This window comes from Tetrao urogallus (genome assembly GCF_951394365.1).
Source record: "Tetrao urogallus genome assembly, chromosome: 1".
NCBI classification, from domain to species: Eukaryota; Metazoa; Chordata; class Aves; order Galliformes; family Phasianidae; genus Tetrao; species Tetrao urogallus.
In genome coordinates this window covers 143263098-143283633 of record NC_136813.1, presented here as the reverse complement: position 1 = coordinate 143283633, position 20536 = coordinate 143263098, and the positions used below count along the sequence as shown (strand labels likewise).

General features: G+C 49.7%; 1 protein-coding gene and 1 pseudogene across 2 annotated transcripts; one reads left to right on the top strand and one right to left on the bottom strand.

Moving 5' to 3' along the window:
* Positions 1 to 1742: 1742 nt before the first annotated feature.
* On the top strand, positions 1743 to 2738 carry LOC306949196 (urotensin-2 receptor pseudogene; annotated as a pseudogene). Its single transcript has one exon. The product of its transcript is annotated as a urotensin-2 receptor pseudogene (transcript).
* A 1712-nt stretch (positions 2739 to 4450) lies between these two features.
* Positions 4451 to 7532, bottom strand: LGALS1 (galectin 1; the record flags this gene model as incomplete). The annotated part of the gene is made up of 4 exons (XM_079549474.1): positions 4451 to 4594; positions 4916 to 5087; positions 6275 to 6357; positions 7524 to 7532. 4 exons carry the CDS (start codon positions 7530 to 7532, stop codon positions 4451 to 4453), a joined length of 408 nt encoding a protein of 135 aa, XP_079405600.1.
* Between the last annotated feature and the right edge of the window lie 13004 nt (positions 7533 to 20536).

Here is a 20536-nt window from a genome sequence, read left to right as displayed (position 1 = left end):
AATCTAACAGTCATGTGTGAGATGTGTTTCTTCCCCTCTATATGGGCTTGAGAGCTTCAGACCATGTTTGTATGGAGATCATCTTCTGACTGCTCCTGAGCTCAGAAACAACAGTTATGTATGTATATGTAAATGGACAGTGTGTGTGTACCCACAAGAAAAAAGTGGTGGGAGATGAAATACTGCCCTAGAGAAGATGCTGTGAGGGACATTCATGTTATTGAAGTTCAGCTGTCAGATTTGAGTCTCTGTAGTTAAACCCATAGAGAGAGGCTGGCTCCTGCAGAGAGCAGTCGATAGCATGTCTTCTATATACTTCTGACACACTGTTGAGTCTAATACAGCCTAGGGGTTGATGTCTGAAGTTGGAATACATGAGTATCTACTGCCCTATTCTCTGAGTGTCAAAGTCCTGTCACTTGCTTTCTCACCTGTACGTTATATATGTATATGTAATATACATTTATGCAGTAGTGTATAAGGGAAGTCTTATGTCTGCTCTCTAAGACAAACGAAGCTCAGATGTGGGAAAAAGAGAGCAGGGCAGTGGTTGGCACAAAGGGCCTTGCAGCACGAATGTCATACTGTGATACTCCAGTAGAAGGCAGTGCTGCCCAACACACTTTTGCTTCCTGCTCTTGCGAGGCAGGCGAAGAAGATCTTAGAGGAGGAGGAGGGTGGCCTTTGGAGAGAGGAAGGAAGGAAGGAGTGGAACTGAAATAAATAGCCCCTTGATCTTTAGGAGCTTGATGGTTACTAATGACAAGGGTGGGAGAGTGCCAGGCTATAAGAATGGGAGATCTTTGGTGGTCTGTGGGAGTCTGTGATTGCAAGACTAGGGACTAAATGCATTGACTGCACCTCAGGAGATCTTTGGCCTTGAGTGCGGGGCAGGCCCTCTTACCTTAGCTTAGCTAAGGGTCAGGGGGCAGCATCAGTTTTTTCAGTTTTCAGGGCTGATCCTTGTTTCTCTCTTAGAGCCTCAATTGTTTTTCCCCTCTTGCCAGACTCAGAAGTCTTATCCTTCATTAAATCTTCCTTCAAAGGAGGAAGACTGAGCAAGAGGGAATGGGGAAAAGAAAGAGAGTTAAAAAAAAAAAAAAAAAAAAAGGAGGAGAGAAGGAAGAAGGCAGTGGGGAAGAAGGAATGTATCTTCTAAAATAGGAGCTCCCCTTGTCTCCTCGGCTGGTGACTAGCAGCTCAGTACAAATTGGGACCGCATTCACACCTGTGTGTGAAGCTGAGTCAGACAAATTCCTGTGCAGTGGGCAAGGCAGCTCTCCAGGGCTGGGCTGGGGGGACACTTACCCAGCAGCAGAGCTGAGAGAACACAGAGACTGGAGAGAAGGAGGAATGCACTTGTCCAGAGTCTGCTGATTTTCTGCCCAGCGAATACTGGAGGAGCAACAAATGAGGAGCTGGTGAAGAAGACAGACATTTCTTCTTGTCTTGCAGACATTTCTTTGCACCTATCAGTCTTGAAGGAGAAAAGGTGCTGCTTTTTCAGCCTGAGGAAAACCAGCAGACGGCACTTGTGGTGAACGAGATTGGCAAAATAGACTGGATGGCTGGAGGTGAGGAATAGACTTCTCTGGAGACTTAGGTTTGCTGAGTTTGTGCCATTCATCCCTTCCTTGGCTGCTTTTGTTAGAAGTAACTGTGTCCCCTACAGCAAGCAGGAAAAGCAGGAGGAAGGAGGGGGTCTCCAGCAGCCTGATTGCTCTTTCACTCCATCCCCAAAGATGTCTTGCAACTCTTCCCTCATCAATGTAACGCCTGGAGAGGACCTTGAGGGTGGCAGCTTCTTAGAGGAAAGCAGCGGTGAGGACGACATCAGCAGTGTCCTAGGAGGGGACAGCCCAGTGACAGGGCCTCTGGGCACAGTGCTGCTGCTCATGTGCCTCATTGGGATGGTGGGGAACATCTACACGGTGCTGGTGGCCTCTGGCAAAGTGGCAGGCCGCTCGGCAGGCTCCTTGGGGGTCTATGTGATCAACCTCGCCCTGGCTGACCTCTTGTACCTCTCCACCATCCCCTTCGTGGTCTGCACCTACTTCACCCATGACTGGTTCTTTGGAGATGTGGGCTGCAAGCTTTTGTTCAGCTTGGACCTCCTCACCATGCATGCCAGCGTTTTCCTCCTGACCGCCATGAGCCTGGAGAGATACTGGGCAGTAACCAGGCCGCTGCGGTCCAGGCGGGCAGGCAGCGCTTACCGCAAGCCAGCCAGTGCCATCCTCTGGCTCCTTGCCTTCCTGCTTACAGCCCCCATGATGGCAATGACCCAATTGCGGGAGGGCGATGGTCCCAACAAGCGCATCTGCATCCCCACGTGGACGCCAGCAGCCTTCCGCCTCTACTTGACGGTGCTCTTTGCCACCAGCATCCTGGTGCCCGGTGTGGTGCTGATCGTTGTCTACACCCTCCTGGTCCGGGTGTACCGCTCTTCCACCTGGCACCCGGGACTGTCAGCGGCCGGCCGGGCTCCCTCCCAGCGTCTCTCCTCCAGGATCTCTGCCATTGTGGTGGCTTACTGGGCCTGCTTCCTCCCCTTCTGGGGCTGGCAACTGGCCGGGCTGTACCAGCATGAGGGCATAGGCATGGGCCCTACTGCCCAGGCCTACCTCAACTTTGGTGTCACTTGCTTAGCCTATGGCAACAGCTGTATCAACCCCTTCCTCTATACCCTGCTAGCCAGTAGCTACCGCCGGCATCCCAAGCACACGAGGAGGCCATAGCACCTTCCTGGCTTTTGTGTAAATACTGGGGCTCATGGGGAATAGCAGGGGGAGCCCTGGGTGACAAGCAATGCCCTGAGTGAGGGATATCACCCAGGTTTTTGCGAGGGTTGAGTAATGAAATAAAAGTGCTGTCTTATGTGCTGTCTTGTGGTGTGTTCCATCCTTGTCATCAACCTGGCGTGTTCTCCTTCGTGCCTTTTGCAAGACTGCTTGAGGATGCTCTTCCCAGGGATCCCAGTTCTGGCGTGTGTGAGGAGTCCTCCAGCCTTCACCCTATGCAAGGCCAGAGTGGGTGAAAGGGTGCAGTCAGCATCTATATGCCTTAATTATATCTCCAAGGAGCTCAACCACCCTCACCGCCTCTCAGGCAACGGACAGAGCTGTAACAGAGCCCAGACAACAGTGACTCACAAATATCATGGGAGCTGTGAGTCACATGAAGAAGCAGCCACGCTAGCAGGAGACCTGAATAAGATTCATCCCCAGCCTGTGGTGAAAATTTCATTCAATTTCCTTCCCCTCACTCTCACCAATATTTTTGAGGAATCTTTCTGAAAAATGAATCCCAAGTGCAATTTGAAGACGTTGTGCTATGTGTGAGGTTGCCCTTCATAAGAGCTCATCAAATAGCCTATCACCAGCACTGTGTCCCTGCTGTGGGCAAGGACCCTCTGTCCTGCTGAATGTACCCCAGGTTGTGACAACTTCAGTGACATAAACTGTCTTACATCTTGAGTCCATCTTACCCAGCACAGCTCAATTCCATACAGCTAAACTTTCTTATTCCCAGACAAGACAGCCTTATCCAGCAGCAGAGCTGAGAGAACAGAGACTCAAGAGAAGGGTGGCAATACTAGATGCTGTTTTTACTATCACAGACGTAGCCTTAAAGAGCAAGCTGCAATTGTACAGAGCAGACTGGCATTGAACAACAGGAGGCTTCAAGAGATCTGGTTTAAGAGCCTCAACCTGCTTGTACACCCCAAGTATTCCTGCCTCCCATCCCAAAAGTCTAGCTTCTCTTCCCCAGCCCACATTTCCTAGCAGATGAATCTTACTCTGCATGAGTCCCTGAGACACAGCATCTGGCAAATCCTCATGAATTATGGAAAAAGAATGGGAGGTGCTGCTGCCTTAGGAACAAGCTCCCGTGCACCAGCTGCTCTGCAGCTGCCTAATGGGAAGAAACAGCCTGGCCAGGCCTGCAGGATACCTTTGTAGGACATCAAAGTGTTCGTCCTTCACCTTGCTTGTGGCCCAGCCCAGAAGTAAGGTCCTAAAGATTGCATTCTTCTATCAAGGCACAGCCTTCCCAGCAGCACTACTCAGTGCTGCTTACAGCTTTACATAGCATCAGACTGAAAGAGTCAGTGGCTTTGACAAAGGTACCCTTCCACTTTTTTCCCCCACAGCAGTATCTGGCCCTAACACTGTTTCCCACTCAGACTCTTCCTGGGCTTTTCACTTTCTTACTTCCTATGCTCCTGGCACAACCTAGCTTCCCCTTTCCCACCATGACTTTGAGGACCAATGATCACTCCCACCCACATCTGACATTCCTACACAGTAAGTTATTACCATCCCAGGTTCCCCAGTTGTCCAACCCTGTAGGTTTGTGATATAAGAAAGGTTAATCCTTGAGACCAAGTAGAAGAAAACACATTTATTGATTACTTTCTTTTCTTAAATTTTGAGACAGATGTGAGGAGTTACTCCCAGCTGACAGACCGGAGTGTGAAGTCTCCATGTGTATCAAAGTAGTCAAAGACAGAAAGACCAAGCCGATTGGGGAACGAGAACTGGTGGCCTGGCAGGTGGACAGTCACATCGCTTGGGTTGATGCTGAAAGTGATCTGCAAAACAAATGGAAAAGTCAGAGAAAACTTATGTCAGGATACCCTCAAGCCTTCCCCATTCTTCAGAGTGAACACGCTCAGCAGCACAGCTTGCTCTTCAGCAGCAGGAGCGTTCTAGTCTTCCAAGTGACGCCTATGCCTTGCTTAGTTCAACAGTAACATCTCTTGGAGCTACACAGAGCTTGCACATTTGATTCCCACCCTTTGCCACTGCTCAGAGATCTGGATGGTGGCACTGACCAAGCAGGAGAAGCCAGCCACCCCCTGTACAGACAGCTCAGAGTACAGTACATACGGAGAGTGTATCCCAAGCTGTACCTCTATTGGAGCTCCCTTCTGGAAAGGGAAGACTGTCTCCCTTTGCTCTGTACCCCACTCTTCCATTTTCTTTGAGTTGCACACAATGAGGTTCACATCACCATGAGCATCGAAGCGGGGGTTGAAGTGAAGTCCCAGGTGGGTTGAGTCCTTGCCCAGATTCATCACAAAGCTGCAAAGAAAGGAGACAAACACCATGTTGCATGCTGCACACTGAGTCTAGGTCTGTTCTGTCAAGCCCAGCTGACAGTGCCGAGGTTCAGTGTGCAGCCCTGAACATGGAGTTACTCTGCACCCAAACCAGCTCCCTAGAAGCTGCTTGTCACTGCGTTCTTTCCAGCCCTAAACAGTTAGCTGGTGCTGCACCCTGCCTGACAGCCACTGCTTCTCCCCACCCTGCAGGCAGCTGCAGTAATTACCATCTCATTAGCTATCCCAAAGCGTCTTGCAATGGTAGTGGGAGGAAACAACTTCCCAGCCTGCTGTCCACCTTGCCTCCAGGCCTCTTAGTGAGATGAGAAGTGAGAAGGAATATTATTTGGCAAGAGAAAGCCCAGGAGGCTTCACGCCGACAGTATCAAACTTCAAAGGGACTGGGAAGAGCTGGGACATGTTTCCTGGAACACCGCTAGTGCTGGTACAGCACTCCAGGCTCCACCTCACTTAACAAGGAGTCCTGCCAATAGCAGAGCTGCATGAGGGTTGGGAACTACTGCAGAGTCCCCAACCCTGGGCCCCAGCCATTGATCCCTGCAGAGATAAGAGCACTTCTCGTGCACCTGTCCACTCACTACTTTTTCCCCATTCCTTCCCCACCAGCATACAAGAGGCATCTCTACTGGATGAACACCCTGAGACCACACTATCACCTCCAGTGGGACCAGTAGTTTTACCACTGGCTTCATCATGGGTCTGTGGCTCAGAGCATCCATGACACCAGAACACCCAAGATGTCCCCAGCTGCTTGAGCTGTAGTGTTCTGCCCAAGACAGCAAAGTACAGAAATGGTGCTCCTGGGCAACCTTCATGCAGGGGAAAGGATGTGGCTTTTTAGGATGGTCACAAGCCACATCTCAGTATAGATTGAGCTTCCATTTCCTTTACTCTGTGCTATAGAGGATGTGGTCGCTGCCAGTGCGTGCAGCTGGAGCTTCACATCTGCTCTGGCTTAGTCCCTTGGCAGTAGAGCATGTCTGCAATGTGCATTAGGCAATGACTCACCGGGAAACACTGTTGGTGTTAACCCTTTTCAAAGCTGCTCCACTCCCACCCAAGGGAGGGGATTCCTTCTGTCCTCACTAGCAGAAGCCAACTCAGCATGGTGTTTTGGCCACACCTGGGTGGCACAGCTCAGCTTACCTTTTGGCATTCGGTGCGATTATCCCCTTGACAGTGAGGCGCTGGCCAGGCTTGAGACCCAAGTTGGTGCACACTGGTCCCTGCTAAACATGGAAGCAGAGACATTAGCTCAGCACCTGCTAGCTCACTTGTTTTGGCAGCTCTCCTTGCTGCCTCAGTATAGTACATTGCCTTGGACCAAGGGAGAGACAGGGACGCTCCCTTTCCCTAGGGCAAGGCACATGGGACACCCCAGAGAAGCCACTCCAATCAGACAAACCATGTGCCCGATTTCCCAACCTTCTTCTTTGCTGCTGTCATCAACGTGTCTATATTTCATGGCAATGAAGTGAAAGGTACCTGCAAGCTCCCATCACACCCATTCTGTCCTGAACACACCCATGTACTGTATGGGTCTCATATCATCCCAAGGAACCTGGATGTGTAGGGATGGAGCCTCCGCTCCGTTCCCCTGGCTTGGATTTGGACCTCAAACCTTGCTCGGGTCCAGGAGCTCAGACATTCCACTCCCTTGTGTCCAGGGGCTTACTTCCTGAAAATTTAACATTTGCAAGAAATTTGCATGCACCTTTCTGCGTTTTGTCAAACAGAAAGAAATATCCTACTACTCATACCCATATGTGCTCATTGCCCAGTCTGTTCCCTGGCGTGACCACAAGAATTTTTTCTTCTACTAAGGTTTCATTTGCACTTGGGGCACTCCCTGATTATTCCTTCTCAGACTACTGCAAGAAATCAAAGTGCAAACACTTCCCTGATACAAGCATCCCTCCAACAGTCCTTGGTACTCAGAGAAGGGCACTTTAGAGAAGTGCATTTTTGTACAAGAAATAATGACTGAGTGACTCATGAAAACTGCAGCCAGGAAGCAAGCAATAGGGCAGCCCAGAAAAGAAGACGCTTAGAAAGCAATAAATACTACTTCAGCTGCCTCCCTGGAGCAGAACCTCTGCAAAACAGGTTACCCCAGCTCAGGAACCAATCCAGCAAGGACCCCCCACATATCTCCCCAGAGGAATCCTGCAGGGGAAAAAAACAACAAACTCCAGACTGAGCAAGAAATTGCAGTCACCCCTCTGTAGTAGGTGCAGCAGGGATCTTGACTCCCCCACCAGCAGAACATGCAGCTCTAACAGAGCCTCCAACACAGGGACTGATGAGCAGGTAGAGGGTAGCACACCCTGCTGCCAAGCCAAAATCTTCCCCATAACCCTTCTGGGCTCCATCCTCCCACTCCCTCCCTACTCACACAAGACATGGTGCTGCTATGCAGGCTGATGCTCCTCTCTTCCAAGGTGCAAAAGTCCCAGGCAAGTAGCTGCAGGACCACACCCTTGCCTTTAAATAGATGGAGAGCTGACTAGAGCCAGCCCTTCACCAACCCCAGCTGCCAATAGGATCGAGAATAAGGTGGGAGGAGCTGGGTTGGGGGAAGGGAAGACATGTCTCCTCCCTCCCTCATCCAGGCCCCTCTCCGGGATGCTAATCCCAACCCTTCCAAGAGGCTGCTGGCCACTCCAGGAAGAGATCCAGCTGTGTGTGGCCATGAACTCAATGGAAAATAGTTTCACAATGAGTATTTTATCCAAGCCTTTCATCCCACATGGAAAATGGTCAGATGGATCAAGGCTTGGCAGAAAGTGTCTGAGGGCTGGGCTCTTCATCTCCGCTAAACCAGGAGCCAGAATATCACTGAGGGTATACAGTGCCTCAGGAACTCTCTATGGTCCAGGTACAGAGGACTGATGTTGCATTTGGGGAGCTTCAGCCATACCAGCAAGCCTTGTGATCCCCTAGAGCTGTTCAGCTGCTGACCCAGACCTTGCCACCAGCTCTTGTAGGTACAGGATCCAAAAAAGGGAAAGCAGCGACTTCTACAGATCCCTAGATTCCCTCAAAACCACGTTGGAGCAGCAAGCCTGGAGGAGTCCTCTTGGAAAAATGGGGAGGAATCATCCTAGAAAGCTCAGTGTCAGGCTCTTGCAACTACTCTAGGTACGTTTGAAGAGCTGAGAAACGGAGGGATGGGGGCAAAAAGCTCTGTTATAATAAACTCTGGGATCTATAGGTCTTTTAGCTGCCTCCACTTTGTGTACCCTTTGTGGCAAGCATGATTCACTCTGGGTGAAAGGATCCCTTTGGAAAAAGTTACCCAATTACTACATGGCTCAATTGTAATTATGCTGAAAGAAGAGGAAAAAAATCAGGCAGCAGGCCAAGCCTGTGGCTTCAATCTTTCCTTGTCTTGCATATTTGTCTCTAAATCACAAGACGCTCTGTGATTTCCTCAAGAGGAAGAAAAAAGAGGCAAAACAGAAATGCACTGAAATGCTTTCTTCTTCCCTTTCTGTGAGGCCCACTGGTTCTCCATCTCTTTAGGGCCGAGGACGTGACTGAATCCACTTCTCTCACCCCAGTCAGTCATGCAGAACCCCAGAGGCTTGTTGTGTACTTCTAGTTGGTGCCGTCAATGTCAGCAAAGGTAGCAGGGAGAGCCTCCTACCTTCTGAAGCTCAGGAGGGAACAAAATTGTTCCAGCTTTTGGGCCAGGTCTCTGAGCACACTATGACACAAGTGGCTGGATGAGGAGGGATTGTTTCTTTGCAAGAAATAGTGGACCATGAAGGGAAATTTCTAGATATTTGCTCATGGGGGAGGCTGTTTAAAAAATGATGGGGAGGTTCCATGTCTCCTGCAGTGATTCTGGAAGCTGTACTCTGTAACCTCTCCTTGGTAGACATCAGCTCCAGGAGTCATGCATGCCCAAGGATGTTCCTCCAAAACTTGCTGGGAAGATTAGAGACTAGCTTATGGATAACAGGTAACAACAAGAGAGGGAATACCATCCCAGGACCCAGAGGAGATGCTGGAAGGGCATTCACATCAAGGAAATTTGACCTTTAGAACCGAGTCTCTCTTTGGTGGCCCATGCTTGTCTGTTTGAATCCCAGGGCTCTCCAGTGGCTTTTCAGGAGTCCAGAATAAAAATGCCTGACATTAGCACAACAGAGTATCCACTCTTGGAGGCAAGGGAGTAGTGGGATGTCCCTTTGTCTGTGGGCCATGAGCTACCAGCACTGGTACAATGCTGTGTCTCCTTTCCTACCGCTGGGTTGAAGCCACTATGGAGAGATGCCAAAACCTAAAGGTTGGAGATCAGTGTCCTTATGAGGCATGCATGAATTCAAGGAAAGGAAGGTCTCTGCTCACCATGTTCCTGGCAGCACTTCTACCCACTTCACTGCACTGAAGATGCAGAGGTATTGGCCTTTTATTTTCAGGACAGGATTGGCATGGGAAGGGCCACTGTGGGTTGAGAAGGACAGAGCCAGGACAGTTAGATTTGGTAACTGTCACCTCCAGTCACCTCATTCTTTATCAGTGTTTGGCTGGTCAGCCAACAAGTGGATGTCCTGGCTGATTATCAACACATTTGATGTGCTAAAGATGGAGATGAGGAAGATGAGTATAAGTCACAGCAGATTTTGGTGGCACAGGCTTATTCTGCTGTGTGGGAACTCATCAGTGGGATAAATTTCTTCTCCTCTTGCCTTCTAGCCAGGAGATGTCTTCTTTATATAAGTGAAAGGAAGTGAGTTGACCTTATGCTGTTGCTGCAAACAGTGCCCTTGGCCATGACAAGCTACTTGGCCAGAGGGAGCTGCAGGTAAGGAGAAAGGAGAACTGTCTGTGGGATGTTAATTCAGTAGCACCTGAGCCTTGGTTATGAGGGTGAGGCAGGTGATATCTACAACTGCACCTGCCTTCTCCAAACTGTGATCTTGTGCTCTAAGCAGGACAGGGTGAGGAGAAGGGGAAATGGGAGAGCAGGCTACTGTGACAGGGGCTGACCAAATTTGTATTTACAAGTGAACATGAGGCCAGAAATCACAACAAAGAGAGGCCGTGTCAAGCATGTCCTATGCTAGAGGTTAGGCATCCCGCTTAGGTCCTGGCCAAAGACATCTGTGGTTTCATGATTAAGAGACAGCTCGGCTCCTGAGAAGGCTCACTGCCCTCTCACTAGTCTTCCTTTGCACAATGTCCCCATCTCTTTGGAAACTGCAAATTGCCCTTGTTTGGTGAGAAATCCCAGACAATCCTCAAACAATTGCTGCTGCCTTTCGGGCTTAAGATCAACCCTTAACTCTGGCTGTGACCCATCATTCCTGTAGGAGGAATCAGACCCCCATCTGTTACTGTTTGCCCATGGTTTTCATTGTAGCTCTTCCTCTACAGCCTCAGCTTTCTGCCTGCACTCCTCTAATGCCGAAAGCACCCATGCTGATCTCTCCATATTGAGGTGACACCATTTATTGAGTTCTCAGTTCCTCTCATGGATATTCCCACCCTTTCCAACATAGATGCTGCAATTCAGCTTGGGATGAAGATGGAAGCATGATTGCAAAATGTGAGTTTCATCACTGCAGCTAGCTTTAATGTAGGTACTGCCTTCTGGTCTTGCTGATAGGCATTGCTGTGGATCAGCATAACTAGACGGATCTTGAGCGCTGAGGGCTGAGTCCAGCTGTTTCAAGTCAAGGGTTGACCTGCTCAGCATTGTGTTGAATCATAGAATCATAGAGTCATTAAGGTTGGAAGGGCCATCTAGTCTAATCATCGGTCTATGCCTGTGACCACTCTACACTATGTCACTCAGTGCCACATCTACCCTTGAAAAAAAAAACCCAAAGTTGTTGAGCTATTGGGTGGCTCTAACCAAAGTCTTTCAGCAGCTATCAAAGAAATATCCTGGTCAGACACTTGTCTGAGGGCATCCTGAGCCTAAACCTTGGAGGACTGGAGAAGGGCTTGCCTGAAAAACCTATGCACTACGTGATCAAAGTCCACCTGTACACATCAATCCTCAGCTGGCAAGGGCCTCTTTAGGCAGCAATTACTCCCTCTGTGATTTCCACATCTTTAGACAGGGAGAGCATCTTTGTACCTGTTTAGCCACTTTGTGTTACGTGGGCTGTGGTTTTTCTTTAATTCAGGATTAGGTGCACTAAACTTGGATTTATTATCTTGCAGACTCCGAGCCTCACATCAGGAATGAGCCACAGCAGGATCTCCCAAACTTTCCTGCTGGAATGTTTCCGACCACATCCAATTTCCTGGATTAAGAGTTGCTTATTAGGCTCCTGCTCCTGCTGACTCCAGGATCTCTGCTTTCATTAAATCAGAATGGAAATTTGTTCCCCAGTGGTGAAGATAACCCTGCAAAAGTTATCAAAGAGTGTCTAGGCATTGTAACTTATCTGGGAGAGCCTGAAATTACAGCTTGGGGAAGCATGGATGACTCTTGCTCATGCTAATGACAGTGGGATGTATTGGACACACCTCAAAGTGCTGCTGGGGTGTTCCCCAAATTGGGGCTCCCCACCTCCACCCACGCTTTGGCCACTCATATCAGGCTCCATCTCACCCCCAGGGCATAAACCCCATCCAGGCACAGCCTGTTTGTTGCACCTGGTTTCCTAGTGACATCTGTGAGGCTGCAGGATGGGCATAACATCCTGGCCAGCTGCTGGGTCATGGATGGGAAGCGGCTGTGCCAATCCATGGGCATGGCTGGCTCATGCCGTTTAGGTGCCTTCTAGTATGCCACAACAATGATAAGCCACCAATGATGATAGAAATATTAATGGTACCAAAAAAAAAAAAAAAAGACAAGCCTTTGATTAACTCAGACGTGAACCCCACAACAGGTGACTTATCTGAGAGATTTCAGGCCATTGCATTTTGGTTTTTTGGAGCATCTGGCACAGGGTAGCAAGCAAAGGAATAGCAACCCAAGCAGGGTAGCAATCCAAGGAAAGGTGGCCTGATGGCTTAGGAAAGGATGCCCTTATTTGTTTTTTTTTGTTTGTTTGTTTGTTTTGTTTTCATTTTATTTTGTTTTGTTTTGTTTTGCCAGAGATATTCACTGTCACACGCTGCCCAGAGCAGCTGTAGGTGCCCCATCCCTGGAGGTTCAAGGCCAGGTTGGATGGGGCCCTGGGCAGCCTGAGCTGGTGGACGGCAGCCCTGCCCACAACACAGGCTGGGACTGAGTGGGCTTTAAGGTCCCTTCCGAACAGTTCTGTGATTCTGTGATTCTATGTTGCTCACAGTGGTACAGCTCAGATGGGGTGTCCAACTCTGACATGAAGTTTGAAGCTGATAATATTTCTTATTTTGAAAACAAGCAAACAAACAAGAAATCAAATTCTGAATGTTGTGATCAATTTCCATTTTTCCTTAAATGAATACTTCTGAATAAACAGAAAGAAAGAAGAAATTAGAAGCGTTGGGGTGCAGCGTGCTTTGCTCTGCTGTGCAAACACTGCAGAAGAGACTTCTATCCTGACCTTTAAGAAGTGACATGTTTTGAAAGCAGAGCTCCAAGCTCAGCAGATGCTGACGAGAGGGAAAGCACTGCTGCCACTTGGCTGGACCTTGGCTAATGATTTCCGTAAGGCCTGCAGCATCATCCCAGTGGTGGAGAGAAAGGGAATATGACCCTGTGAGGAATATTCCCGGGCTAATCGTTAGTGCTGGGAATACAAGGGAAAGAAAATGCAACTGCACAGGTGCTGCAGGAGGCACAGGTGTATGGGTGCAGATGTGCAGGAGAGCTGCAGGCTACCAACTGGCTGCAGTAACACTGCTGCAATGCCTACATCAGCATCCTCACTGTAGCTAAGAGATCTACTATTTATTGACTCTATTTCAAACCTAAACTACCTGCTGAGGCACATTACCTGTCTGGGGTTGCTGTCTGTTAGGAGTGACTTTTGAGACACACTGGGCAGAGGTTTGTTTGCTGTGTTTAATATGCAGATTGCAAATGGGTGCCGTGCTGGAACATGTTGAGGCAGCCCAGGCACTGGTTTCAGCTCTTCCAGGAGCCAAGGCTGGGGAGCAGCGTGCTCATGGAATACAGGCACGTTCCTCCTGCAACACCCATGGGACCGAAACTCAGCCACGATGTGTGTACAAAGCAGCCTGCAAAGGTGATCCCAAAGCAAGGGAACTTGAATTAGCTTTGCTGGTGGGATGATGAAACTCTAAAGCACACTGAAGCCAGCATGCTTCTTGACCCACCGACATTCCCTCAGAAGTCCCAGTCTCATCCCTCATTTCGTGCCCCATTCTATAGGGCTGCCCTGAGCCCTGTTGGATAGCACAGCCTGCTGCCATACAGGTGGTTGGAACAATTGCTCTCCTGCTCCTAAGATGCCTGTTCTGCACTGGGATGAGCTGCTGAAATGGGAGAATGTTTCGACACAGCTGGGCAGCCTCCCTTCCCTGAGGCACGGCAGGCAGAAGAGACGTGCTGCTTGGGGATGGAAAGTACTGTGCTCCGATGCTATCGCGGATCAGAGGCAGTGGGAAATGCTGGGGCGCGTCATCCCATGATGCTCCCACCCATGAGAAGGGGATCACGGCTCCCCGTGGGGCTGGTGGTGCTCTCCAGGGACACATGGCATTGCAGTGGTGGGGCTGTGCTGCTCTCCTGGGACTTCTCCCTCCTTTCAAGAACCATGCGGATGTGGCACTGAGCGGCATGGTTAGTGTGCGTGGTGGGGATGGGCTGAAGATTGGACTAGGTGTTCTTAGTGGTATTTTTCAAACTTAGTGATTCTGTAAGTCCATCAGTTGTTTTGGATGAGCCCTATATGGCCCATAGACAACTGGGCCATGGGGCATGTACTTTCCTCTGTGCCAACGCACTGAAACAGTGGTTGGAGAGCTTGGCCAGTTGTGGGAGAGAGGTCACCTTCACACAAGCACTTACTCCACTCCCTCTTGTAATAATCTATTTTGGTGCCTATGAAATATGGAGCTACATGCTCATTTCCCCATGGCCATCAAGATTTGCATGTGCATGCGAGTCTCAAATCTTACAGTCTAGGAGTTTTCTTGTGTAGGGTAGATTATCTTCAAAACACCCGGACATCTAAGAGGTACAGCCTTCAGGCTCTTGGGCACTTACTCAAGAACAGGTGACAACCAGGATGCGATATTTCCATTCCCACCAAAGCAAGCTGTGAAAAGCAGGGAGATTCTCCTGGCCTCTGTACTCATGCAATGTGCTGGTGCTATAATGCTCTTCCTGCCCTGCAAGGAGCATCGTGAGTGCAACAGTGGAGTTGGAGTGGCGCATGCTCTCTGCTGGGCTCCTGCTTCCATCCGCATGAGGAATCTCTGAGCTCGATTTTGGTGGAAAGATGCTGTTCTCTGTCTCCCAGAGGATTGTGGAGTGGTCCAGAAAGTGCCAACCCCCAACACGCCCCTTGGCAAGAGCCAAGCTAGTGCGTGTTCAGGACAAAAGCTATGGGGAGGAAGGTCTGTGAGCGAGCAGGCACCAGCCATGACTTTCCTAGAGAGAAATGTGTAGGGAGAAATAGTCTCACCCCTTCTCAACAATAGCAACATCAGCATGGATGTGTGCTGTGTGCCAGGGCTCTCAATGCCTTTGGGGACTTTGTGAGCCCCTGACAAGATGGACGGAGAAATGCCATTCTCAGCACAGAAACAAAGGCGGTTGTTTCCCTTTGCCTGTTCTTTCAGGATAAAGGGAAGGGAAACCAGTAGGGAGCTAAAAGGGGCCTCCTCCCCATGCAGGACTTTACTTGGTCACCCTTCAGGTCCCAGCCACCCTTGGGGTCCCAAGTCCTCTCTTGAGGACATGGAAGAGGTTGGCAGGTCCCAGGGATACAGAGGCTGGGGTCAGGCCAGCCTCAAAACACAGGGCTCAGCCTTCTTTAAACTGAGGCAGCCAGCTGGGATGTTCTCGAGGACTGGTCCTGGATGCTGACCAGCTCCTCACAGAATCACTGCTTCCACTTTGGGAAACTGGAGCTCTGGCCACATTTACAGTACAGTGGGAGGATGTGAAGAGCCCTGGACAGGAGAGTATCCCTCAGAGTTAAACCAAGATCATAGAATCATTTCAGTTGGAAAAGACCTCTAAGATCACTTGGTCCAACCTCCAGCCCATTGCTACCATGCCCATTGACCACGTCCCTCAGTGCCACATCCACACAGTTCTGGAACACCTCCAGGGATGGTGACCCCACCACCTCCCTGGGCAGCCTGTGCCTTCAGCACCGCTCTTTTGGAGAAGAAATTTTCCCCAATATTCAACCTGAACCTCCCCTGGTGCATCTTGAGGCCATCACTTCTTGTCTTATCACATTACCTGAAAGAAAGAATGATGGGTGGGCAAGTGGTGATTTCAGCTTTGAAACTCTATGGCAGAGAGGGGCACCGTGGCTGGGCACAGAGTAAGGGGAGGCATGATGGATGATGCCAAATGCTGCAGGCCGGCCCAGATGGAGCTGATTAAGTGCACACAAAGCACAGCCGTGACTTGGAGCCGTACCGTGGGGCTGGCAGCTGCACTGCACGCCGTTCACTCCCTGGGATGCAGCCCTGTGCTTGTTGGCTGCCAGCAGCCCCAAGCTGGAAACATGGGTGAGTGAGCTGCTGCTGAGTGGGGCTGGGGGGGGAAGCAGGCAGAACATGATGAGAAACAGTTTCAAAGGCAACAACTCCTTTCTATCTAATTGCATTCTTTTTCTCTTGCCATGCCCAACACTGAGGCCTCTGGGTATCTTAAAGGATATGAGCTGGTGCCTGGTGGAGTGGATGGTGGCAGGGGTGCATGGCTCACACCCCATTTGTACAAGGAACTCGACAGGCAGCTGTTGCTGATAGTTGCAATAGAAAGGAGAAAGGCAACTAAAAGAGGGGAGATTTAGGTTTGGTTTTAAGAGAAAATCTTTCACTCAGAGAGCAGTGAGGCACTGGCACAGGCTGCCCAGAGAAGCTGTGGGTGCCCCATCCCTAGAGACTCAAGGCCGGTTTGGATGGGGTCTTGGGCAGCTGAGCTGGGGGGTTGCAGCTCTGCCCACAGCATTGGGTGGGAATGGGTGGGCTTGAAGTTCCCCTCCAATCCAAGTCATTCTATGATTCTATGACACCTGTGAGTGGAAAGTGGCCTTGGGGTTGAGAAAGACTACTTCTGGAGAGAGTTCTCCTGAGCATCTCCTGAGCAACATCAGGCTGTCCATCCAGGTAATTGAGTAGAAGGCAGCTTAAAACCTTGCACCAGCAGATAGGTTTCCGGCGATGCTGGCTCAAGGGCAAACCTATGGTCAAATGGGAGTCACAACGCAGCACTGCTCCATGAACCAGGGCCTCTCACCCCTGAAACTGCTGAGGGAAGGCAGTTCATGAGACTGCCTGTGGTGGATTACAAGGCAGTGAGCTAAAATAGCCTAAGCTCTGCTGGAGGGGTACAGCCAACTCATCTCATGAGACGTGACAGTCTTCAGGTGACTCAGTCTGTGCAGACACATCATTCTCTGGTTGCAAATGGAAGCACAGTGCCATCCTTCATACCTCCACCTCTGAAACTTTGTGGCTGCAACACCAGGGCCTGGCATTGCTTCACACTACTCCTGGGCTCTGCTCATAGTCAGCTGAATCAACAGCCTCAATGCATTAGGCCAAAGGATGTTAACTTGTGATCAGCAAGTGTCCTGGGACCGTGTTCTGCATCACCTCCCTTGTCTCCATGCTCAAGCCTTACAGAGCTGCCAGTGCTTGGCTACAGTGGTTCACTGAAACAGTCTGATAGAGCTCTCCAGGCTGGCATGGTTATTAGTGGCTTTTAATTGCTCTCAACTGGTTCAGCTGCTCAGCATCTTGCAGGGATTGTCTGGAGAGCCAAAATAGCCTGTCTACCAGGAGCACACATTATTTGTGCGCAATTCCAAGGCAAAGTCTAACAGCCACACAAGTCCTGGGCTGCTTGGCAAGCTTGCTTGGGTCAGAGCCCATAAGGAAGGAATAGGTGACATGGGAATGGTAACGGGGTACCTGAGAAGGATGGAGAGGAGGAGACCACACCTTGCATAAGGATCAAGGAGTGGCAAAGCGTGCAGCAGAAGAGGAACCCAACCGCAGTGCTGGAGGTAGGGCAGATTCTGGCTGCTTCCCCAGGGCAGGCAGGAACAGGCTGCTGCCTCTTGCCACCACCTCCTCCTCCTCCTCCTCCCCACGCCGGCTGCTGTGGTACAGGGTGGTGCCGAGGCTCCTGCCTTGGCAAAGGGGCATTCTCACTGCAGGTTGGGCAAGTATCGAGCGAGCTCCTGGGATCAAGAGCCAGTTTTGGCTCCAATGGAACTTTCCCATGTAACAAATCATCCCTATCCTGCCAGATCCTTCTCTTTCTTTTACCATCCCATGTGGCTGAACACTAACAACATCCCAGCCCGTGATTATTAGTTCCTCATATTAAAGGCATCTGCTCACTGATCAGTATCTTTAGACCCGATTTGTTGTCTTTCTGTGGATATACTTCCAGGAAGAAATGACTAGCTTGTAGTTAGTGGGAGAGCATGGATATTGTCTAGCTAAACATCAGTATGGCCTATGACATTGCCTCCCATAAGATCCTTTATAGAGGCGAAGTACAGGTTGGGTGAGGAGACAGCAAGGTGGGTCAAAAACTAGGCGAATGGATGAATCTAGAGAGAAGTGATCAGTGGCAAGAAGTCCAGTAGTTATTAGAATTAACTAGTACTGTGCCCCAGGAGTCAGTACTGGGGCCAGTCCTGTATATAACGTCATTACTGATCAAGGTGATGGGGCAGAGCACATCCTCAGCAGATTTGCAGCTGACACAGAACTGGGAGGAGCAACTCACAGAACAGAGGCTTGTGCTGCCATCCAGAGGGACCTCAAGAGGCTGGAGAAATGAGATGACAGAAACATCGTGAAGTTCATCAGGGGGAAATAAGAAGTCCTGCTCATGGGCAAGCATAGAAAGCAGCTTGGTAGAAAAGGAGTGAAGGGTCTTGGTAGACACCAAGTTAAACATGAGTCAGCAATATGCCCTCAGAGCCAGAAAGGTGACAGTTTTTAGTGGTGCTCAGTGTCAGGACAAAAGGCAATGGGCACAAATTGGAACCATCTCAACATCAGGAAACGTTATTCACTGCGTGGGTAACGGAGTACTGGCACACATTGCCCAGAGGCTGTGGACTCTCCTCCTTGGAGGCTTGCCTTCAAATCACTATGCGCAGACAAATGGACACAGGCCTCTCCCTCGGTCTTGCCCAGAGCAGGCGATGCTCTGCAAGTTAATGCTAGCATCACCACCCAGCAACTGCCACAGTAACCACAATTATACAAAGATTTTGGGGCTCTTTGGGTAACAAACAGCTGCTGTGCACCTCATCGCGCTCTTGTCCTCACTGCACAGCAGGATAGGATCGTGCAGTTTTCCAAAGGTGAAGAAAGAAACGTTTTCTATAGAGCACCAAAACAAGCTTCCATCCACCCCATCCTCCCATGTGTTTCCACGGCTTCATTCTTCACAGACTTGTTCTCTGTGGCAACTGTGTGATTTCGTTAGCCACCAAGAAATGAATCTACCCAGGCAGAAAGCCATCACTTATCTCAGTTTCAATAGCATATGTGATCTCCAAAGACCCCTCAGCACCAGAGGACTTAGCTCAAGGCGAATGGAAATCTGAAGGGCTTGGATGGAGAACTCACCATCCATCAGGGACAGTGGGAAGGCACCTGTTTTCTAACAAGATCTACCCATGCTCACTTTCATTATGCACAGGAGTAATAGTAGCAGAGGGAAGCCAAAGAAAACCAGTCCGGCAGGTCTGATGGATCCCTATATTGCTGATCTTGGCCTCACTCAGGGCAAGAACAGTCCAGTGGCTAAAGACAGTGCTTGTCTTGGGTGGCTCTCGATTAAGCAAGCAGATCTAGCAAGGCACATTAGATCTTGGGCCTTGCTTTACTTGGGGATACAAGTGTGGATCAGGAGCTTGCCAAGTACCATTCCTCTGGTTGTGTAATTGAAGATGGGAGACACAACAGAGAAACACATACAAAGGGCTCCAATTAAGATGCAGGGAAGCTTCAGAGAACTCTTTGGATGTCCTTGTATTTTTTGGAGTTTTTCCTCCCCCCTAAGTTATCTGAGGTGAGGAAGAAGGACACCAAGGACAAAGAATTGTCCTAGTAAGTTGCATCTAGTTCTGCTGCATGAGCAGTAATTCGCTTATAAGTGAGGTCTTCCATACCCTCATCAGATGAGACCTTTAAGGGCTCAGAGATAGCCAAGCCGTTCTCATCTTGATAGGAATGCAGGAGAAGAAAGGAGGTCATTTCCAGCCTACGCTCACACTTTATTATATCCAGAAACACGGTGAGTGTAAGAACATCAATATAGGACACAGACAGTAAGGGAGGCCCAAAGAATCTGCCTCCTGTCCCCTTGGTTCAAACAATAAGCATTATTTATACAAATAATACAGTATTTGAACAATAAATAATTCAGTATAATAAATAAATTAAAAAAAAAAAAAAACATAGAAAGACGAAGCAGCAAGGAATGGTTTTGAGGGCTGCAACATTCACAGCAGTAACAATAGCAACATCATACCCACACCTCAGCAGCCAGAGCACAGACCCCCATCAGCCCTTTTCTCTCACCACACCATGGCAAAATCCACTGAGGAGGGGAAGTAGGGGAGAGTCATAAAGTTCACTCCTGCTGTGCTTCTGTGGTCTAGGAGCCCTCTCTCACAAGCCCCTTCAGCAGGGGTACTTGAAAACAAGGTACAACCACAGACCGACTGAGTCTGAGTTGTTTGGCACAAAAAAAGGGACAAGGACAGCCTTTTTTCCCTTTCTGCAGTCATTTCTGACAAATACTGGCATAGCTTTTAGGCAAGTCAGGTCAGGGAGTGATAGGGAAACACCTCTAAGGAACAGCAGAGAGAAGACAATAGATGAGGTGATGCTCTCATTCGCTTATTCACCTGTGGGAGGCAGAGATGCTCTCATTCACTGCTCCAGAATGCTTCTTCAACACACCCTGGCACCGATGGAGATGGGTGGGTGGCAGTGGGTGATACCCCCAGCCATTCCCCTCCCATGGAGGGGATTACCATAAGGACTGCAGGGCTGCAGCTCAGACGTGAAGAGTTACAGAGCAAAAGGGCAGCAGTAAAAGGCCGCCACTGGTTATCTAAGAGAAAACCGTTAAGATAGCTGTTCCCTAACCCCTGCAGCAGGAGAGGCCACACACTAAAACACTGTTCAGGCCCCCATGTCAGCCTCAAGGCCTCCAGCTCTCTCCCAGAGATGCTCGTACTGGCACATGAGGGAGAAAAGGACTCTGTCTGTCACGGGCGGCTCTCAGCAGAAAGGAAACAACTTTAACCCTGCCCCCCTCTT